The 7,400-nt window shown below is 51.2% G+C and overlaps 1 protein-coding gene across 1 annotated transcript; it reads right to left on the bottom strand.

Moving 5' to 3' along the window:
- Positions 1-635: 635 nt before the first annotated feature.
- LOC113215271 (acetyl-coenzyme A synthetase) lies at positions 636-6,938 on the bottom strand. Its single transcript, XM_052276783.1, has 7 exons — positions 6,733-6,938; positions 4,605-4,720; positions 4,322-4,514; positions 3,961-4,094; positions 3,488-3,867; positions 2,936-3,181; positions 636-2,292 (listed from the first exon to the last, which is right to left on the bottom strand). Exons 1-7 carry the CDS (start codon positions 6,913-6,915, stop codon positions 2,084-2,086), a joined length of 1,461 nt encoding a protein of 486 aa, XP_052132743.1. The 5' UTR covers positions 6,916-6,938; the 3' UTR covers positions 636-2,083.
- Positions 6,939-7,400: the final 462 nt, after the last annotated feature.

The following is a 7,400-nucleotide window of genomic DNA, read 5'->3' on the forward strand; positions in this document are numbered from 1 at the left end:
AATTGTTAAAACTAATAAAAATAAGTTTGAAATCAAGTACTTTTTAAACATATTACATTCATTCTACCATGAAAACAGCAAACTTGTAGAGAAGGACATGCCCTCGTATCAAGTTCCTTTGCACTTAGTGGAATCTACCATACAGCAGAGAAACTTTATCAGTCGTGTCCGTTGTAGCTACAAACTGGGACGAGCTGCAGGCAGACCGCACCACAACACCCAGCTCCGCTCCTGCCACAACGCCGTGGAGGTAGGCAACCCATTTCCCTTTTCTCCGCACAATCCCTTTTTCTCCGCTCCGATGCACGCTAGCGACAATCCTGACCCTCCTACCTGGCTGAGCGCTGCAAGTAAAGCTTAATTGAAATAACTCGGAGGTACTTCAATTAAGTCTATGTGATTGTAATAGCTCGTAGTTATTGAAATAACTTATTAGCGCTGTTACTGTTGCTACATCTACCGTAAAATAAATAAATAAATAAACTAGAGTTGTCAGAGTGTTGGAACAAGGCAATTACGGTATTTGCGTTTTCTCTGGCAATGAATGGTTAATAATTTTAAAATGTCTGTAAGACTGGGGTGGTTCTGTGTTCCTGTTTTAGTAGATGTTCCGAGATGTTCAGTAATTAAAACAGTTTTGATTGTTTTTGGTTTGAAGCAGTCTCTTTACTGGTAACGTTAGCAATCTACGAAATCACACATGATCATATCCAAGGCTCTTATTACTATTAGTATATCACTTTATAATGAAATTTGGAATGTTATTTATAGCAATGATATGTATGCATATTATTACATTGTGTTTGAACTTCTCCACCTAAGCATTTTCTTAAAATTACATATATAACTCTGTTAATCAGAAATATTTTTAAAAACTCAATAACAATGTATCTAAGAAACACAATAATAGGACAACAAGATGCCTACGGCTGGTTCTAAGCCTTGACACTTGGAAGAGATACCACAACACTAGACATATTTGAAAACCATTTGAATGCTTTGGGGAAATGTAAAGTACAAAAGGTATCACCCTTGTAATATACAGTCACAACAATTCTTCCAAAATTCAGCAATTAGGCAGGACATTGTGCAATAATGTTCATTTGAATGATATGTACTTTCCAGTCACCACATGGGATGACCGTACTCTTTTTAGGCGGAAATATCTGCAGTTCTCAGTTTCTTATTGAGAACAAAAGCTTCCCTTTTTTCACCTAGAAGAAGATTGGTCCAATCAGCAGCTCAGCATAATTTTGTGAAAGCTAACAACTGTCAATCTTTTTCTTTTCTTTTTTATGATCAAGGACCTGCATGCGGTTCTACTCTAAATCATAACTATGCTTACATATTTTCTGTGCAGTCTCCATTGTAATGGTAAGCTGCATGTTAAAATTACACAGAATGTACAAATCATGATTGCAATGTGCTATGTTAAGGTCTCACACTATGTACCTATAGTATACATCAAACTGCACAAGGCGGGTAACAGACATACAAAATAACACCAAGTATAGATCATATGCTGATGTTCCATACCAAAGGCAAAATGACCAGAAATAAAATAAAGTATGAGGTCAAAATTCTTCAGTAATGGTAATTTTCACCAGTTTGAATCTTTTAAGCTTATCACACAAAGTTTCTTAGAGCGCTATGAGAATTATGTACAATACTCATCTAAACTAAGATGCCAGAAATTTCTTTAGGCATTTTACGACCACATCTGAGAGACATCAACAAGGTTTGAAACTTATCTCTGTAACTTCAATATGCATAAGATCTGTTAAATTAAGGGAACAGAACTTATTTTCCACAAGAGGAATGTACAGGGCTGAAAAAATAAAATAAAATAAAAATGAAGTAGGCAATGAATAAATTACGTTTTTGTACAATACTGCTGACATGCACACCGTAGACCGTCATAAGTTAAATAATTAAGAATCCCCGTAAAAATGCTCCAGTGTCAAACTTTCGCCGTGCATATTTACTACATCATCGTCGAGTCTACCGGTCGCAAGCAGACGACACCTTTCTCAAGGATTACAACTAACTACCTCCCGCGGCTCCTGCCGGCTGGCCTTCCCTCTTACGCCCGCTGCGCCTCGGCCGGCCTGTTGGCGAACAGCTGCTCCACGACGCTCTCGTCCGCCAGCGTCGAGATGTCGCCCACGTCCCGGTCGTTGACGGCCACCTTGCGGAGCACCCTGCGCATGATCTTGCCGGACCGCGTCTTGGGGAGGCCCGGAGCGTGCTGGATGACCTCGGGCTGGGCGAAGGGGCCTATCCTCTCCCTCACTGCAAGTGGAACGAGGTGTTAGCAAGCCAGGCGCAGATAAGGTCCGGCTGAATGGGGGGAGGGGGGGGGGTCCACCGTGGGTTGACTACTTACAGGGGTTTTGTAACACAAACTGCCTACCTTTCAGGCGGCTTACTAAGGGACGATTTTTTTTTTGGGGGGAGATCGCTCCCCCAACCCTTATACCGCTCCTGTAGCAAGCGAGCGACCCAGAGAGAAGCTACATTCAAAACAATCTCGACACGACACTTGCCGATTTCGTTTCAAAGCTCGAGCGCTTTAGTTTTGACAACGTTTCGATATCGCACCCATTGAGTGCGGGGCATTTTTTTTTTTGTGTGTCTATGATTTTTGGTGAGGGGTAAGGGGAATTTCTCACTGGCAATGGGCTTGTCTCAGGGAGACATTTCAACAAGGGATCATTCAGAAAGTGCGTCCGTCATTCGGTGTTACCATCCTGTCAAGGTCAGCCTAGACAGGTTGGCAATATCTTGCCTGCAGTGCATGCTTGTACTGCGGGTTGGCCTACCCCGAGTCCCGTGGGCGCCTAGCTCGCGCGTAATTTGCCGAAAGAATCGGGGCAAAAACCAACGCACTTTCTGTACGATCCCGACAAGGCCAGCGTGTTTTATAAGAACGTACCTTGCTTCTTGAGCTCGTCCGTCAGCTTCTTGTCGAACGCCGCGCCCTCGTTGGGGGTGATGAAGCAGTACAGGCACTCGCCCTTGACGGGGTGCGGCCGCGACACGACGGCGGCCTCGGCCACGCTCGCGTGCTCCACCAGGACGGACTCCACCTCGGCCGTGCTCATGAGGTGGCCCGACACGTTGAGCATGTCGTCGACGCGGCCCGTCACCCACAGGAAGCCGTCCTCGTCTCGTCGCGCACCTGCGGGTCACGGAGAGGGAGATAAAACGGCCGCTCTTCGTCACGAGGAGAACACAGCCTACACTGTAAATCCGGGGTGTCCAGCAGGTAGGCGACAAATAGGCGACTTATGTCGCCTATCTGCTGGACACCTTCTGGTCTTCCGGACAACTGCATGGGCACAATGGGTGGAATGCCTATGGACTCATACAATGCAATTACCCGGAAGAACAGAAAGTGTCCTAGTCGCCTAGTTTTGCGGTCAGGCGACTTTGTCGCCTACCTGCTGGACACCCTGGATGTACAGTGTAGAGAAGGGCGACTCACCGTCACCGGTGCAGTAGTAGCCCGGGAAGCGGCTGAAGTACACCTGCTCGAAGCGCTCGTGGTTGCCGTACAGGGTGCGCATCATGCCCGGCCACGGCCGGCCGAACACGAGGTAGCCCTCCCCGGGGCCGTCGATGCGCTTGCCGTTCTCGTCCAGCAGCTGCGGCTGCACGCCGAAGAAGGGGAAGGTGGCCGAGCCGGGCTTCATGGGCGTGCAGCCGGGCAGCGGCGTGAGGACGTGGCCGCCCGTCTCCGTCTGCCAGAACGTGTCCACGATGGAGCACTCGCCCTTCCCGATCATCTTGTAGTACCACAGCCACGCCTCCGGGTTGATGGGCTCGCCGACGGATCCGAGCACCTTGAGCGTCGACAGGTTGTGTCTGCGGGGGATAGAGGGAGAGCGCCGTGATGAGCCTCGCACCTTGGCGTACTGGTTTGTGTGTCCCGCTTTAGAGTCTGGCTCCAGCACTTACTTGAGCACGGGCTCGTCACCGAACTTCATGAGAGACCTGATGGCGGTGGGTGCCGTGTAGAACTGGGACACCTTGTACTTGTCGATCACGGACCAGTACCGGTCGTTGTCGGGGTAGAACGGAGTGCCCTCGAACTGCAGGGCGGAGAGACAACAAAGCGTGTTCAGTCAGTATGGGGTTGTTTTCGTTTCCCATCAGGTGGCTGGTGTGGTAGACATACTGAGCACGGTAAGCGTACGTGTGAGCGCGTTGCCTACTACCCCGGAGCCGTCAAGCGCGGCGGTCAGAGGCAGAGGCGATAGGCAAACCCACACGCACGCCTGCCCGCGGCTCAGCACGACCACTCGAGGGCCTCACTCACAATGACGGAGGTGGCGCCGTTGGCCAGCGGCCCGTAGACCACGTAGGTGTGGCCGGTGATCCAGCCCACGTCGGCGGTGCACCAGTACACGTCGTTGGGCTTGTAGTCGAACACGTACTTGAAGGTGGTGGCCGCGTACATGAGGTAGCCGCCCGTCGTATGGAGCACGCCCTTTGGTTTGCCCGTCGAGCCGCTGAACAGACACATACAGTCAGGAGTGTGCGACAGAGAGAGAGAGAGAGAGAGAAACAGGAAGAGCCACGGCACGGTGGCTCGCTCGTACCTGGTGTACAACATGAAGAGCGGATCCTCGGCGTTCACCCAAACCGGGTAGCAGGACGAGGACGCGTCCTCCATCTCCTCCGTCCACCAGAAGTCCCGATCCTCTTTCATGGAAACCTAGAGAACAAACATAAAATGAAATAATAATGGGGAGAGTCCCGGAACGACGGAGTTGCACCTTTCACCGCCCGACAGGTAGGCCGCCCATCGCGCGCATCGCCTGCTGTCGCCCGCCGCGCTAGCGCTGTCGCCGTGGGGTCGGTCTGCACCGCGACCACGGCGCTTTCCTCATGCAGGACAACAGGCCAAAGTGCGGCGGCAAGTTCGGCGGAAAGGAAAAAGCCTTCGTCTTTCTCACGCGGCCCGTCCCGCGCGCAAACACTGCTTTGAACACCGGCGGCCGCGTGTCGGTCGGGCGATCGGGGAGGTTGCAAAGGAATTATTTGGTCTTATGGGGTTACTTTGGAGTGGCGTTCGGCGGCACATAGATGTCTGTCATTCCCGGGGTGGCGGGAGAAAATCGCGGCCGCTCTCGGGGAGCGCAACCGGGCGCATGCTTTAATTTTAAAAAGTCTGGCGTGGGTTCTTGTACCGCAGATTGCCCTCCTTCCAACGGGGAACCACACGAGCCTCGGCCAACAACAGCAGCACCGGGTCAGGATGTAAATGGCGAGAGCGACCCTCGGACCCTATCGCGCCCCGCCCCCGGCTCGCCGGGCCTAAAGGCCGGGCCGGCCCCGCGGCTCGGCTACCGGCATGACAGACCGGAGCCCCACCAACCAGTGACGCTGCACTCGTCAGCGGGGTCGTCAGAGAAGTAGGCAATAGGTGGCCCAGACACGGGGGGTGTGCAGCTGGCTGCATCAACGCCTGCCAACTAGGCAACATTTGCACGCGCGTGAGAAGGGGTTGCCTGGTAGGCAGGCGTTGATGCAGCCAGCTCTACACCTCTCTGTGTTTGTGTAAGTTATTGCCTACTTTTCTAGCAAAATTGCCCATCAGGCAAAGTCTGCAGGCGACAGGCAGGAGGACCGACACGAACGGAGGCAGTGGATGGGCAATAACAGCCTCACCTACGGCACAGTGATCAGACAGACCTGACGCAGCGGAAGGCAACACGGACCCGCCCACGCTAGATATGACTCACTGCATCCAATAGGCAAAAGTCTGCGGGCGAACAGACAGCCCGGCGCGGCCACGGGCGGAGGCAATACGGCCCTTACCCCCACCAGTGACGCTGCACTCATAAGCCTGGCCGCGCCGCGTGGGTTAATGGACTGTTGGCACTCGCTGTGCTCCGCTCGCCTCGGGCTGTGCGCGACCCACACCCCACACGCCCGCACCGCCCGCACCCGCCCTAAGGGCGCCCTAACAAAGGAACTCGTCTAATAAGTGTTCTGTTAGTCCCCGATTTTGATCCGCTTTGGGGGTTTTGTAGGGTGGCCGAATACAAAACGATTGGCGGTGAAACTTCGTGCCCAATTTAATGTGTGTGTCTATAGGAGAAAATCCATTTTCTCCAAAACTGACCAAAAATTGTCCTTTTTCCGAAAAATCCAAAAATGATCCACAGTTTGTGGTCAGCTAAAAAAAAATCGATTTAAGGCCGAATACAAACTGGGGTTAATTTTTGTGTTTTTGCAGAAAAAAAAACATTTTTAGTCATTTCTAGAGCAAATGGATTTGCCCTAGATATCAAAAGGGCACCAATTTCCATCGCCAATCGTTTTGTATACCATCACCCAACAAAACCCCCAAGGCGTGAAAAAAATCGGGGACTAACACTTGGACGAGATCTATTGCAAGGGCCGTCCTCTCTTCTCTCTCGCGGCCACGCCTTCTGCTCATCGCCATTCCATTTCGCTTGCATGTCGCAGAGGTCCCGACGTCACCACGTGCCGCGCGAGGGGGGCGTTCGCCACGACAAACACACACACTGAGGGGTCGGGTCGGACTAAATTGACCACCCGCGACACCAGACGTCGGGCGGCGGTGACGTGGTAAACGTGGGAAAATACGTTGAACGAGACCTGCTCGAAGACCGCGACGCGGGGCGTCCCGTCCAGAGAGCCAAGGTAAATAGCTCCACGTGTCCCCAAAGTCCCAGTCTCGCACCAACTCGTTCTCACCCTTTTCCTGCCCGAGCTGCCGTTGGTGGCGCCGTTGGCGGCGCCGTTTGTGCCGTTGGTGCCGTTGGTGGCGCCGTTGGTGCCGTTGGAGCGGTCCTGGTCCATGGAGGCGCTCAGGCGGCCGAGGTGCTCCACCACGATGCAGCAATCCACGACGTGGCCCTGACTCGCCGCCCGGTCCATGGCTGATAAGGAGGGGAAAGGAGACGTTAGACACATACACCTTCCCTCAAAGGCACCTTTGCAAATAAGGTCGCGTTCACTGTTAAAAAATATTGTCAAATTATCACACTCTTTGTAATGACTAGTTTGTTAAAAAACAACATCGTTCGTTTTTATTGGCACGTGGAAAAATTCCTTCTATTTTGCCCGTTGTGGTCCATAACAACGTTTGGACCATAACAACGTTTCACCATGTTGTAAAACCACAACAAAACCGCTGTAAATTTTGATAGCAAGATGTAGCGTTACAGAACGAACAAGTTTGTTTTATTACAATTTTTTGGTGCAGGTGGAAGTAAATAACCACTGTTTTGGAATGAAAATTTGTTTCAGAAAATTTGGTGAATGTTGTTGGATTACAACATGTGTTGTTTTTTAACAACATTTGTTGCTATCAAACTTTACATCAAATGTGTTGTAAATTTACAACAAAATTTTTAACAGTG

Source organism: Frankliniella occidentalis, unplaced genomic scaffold, assembly GCF_000697945.3.
Source record: "Frankliniella occidentalis isolate FOCC.00 unplaced genomic scaffold, Focc_3.1 Scaffold4381, whole genome shotgun sequence".
NCBI lineage: Eukaryota > Metazoa > Arthropoda > Insecta > Thysanoptera > Thripidae > Frankliniella > Frankliniella occidentalis.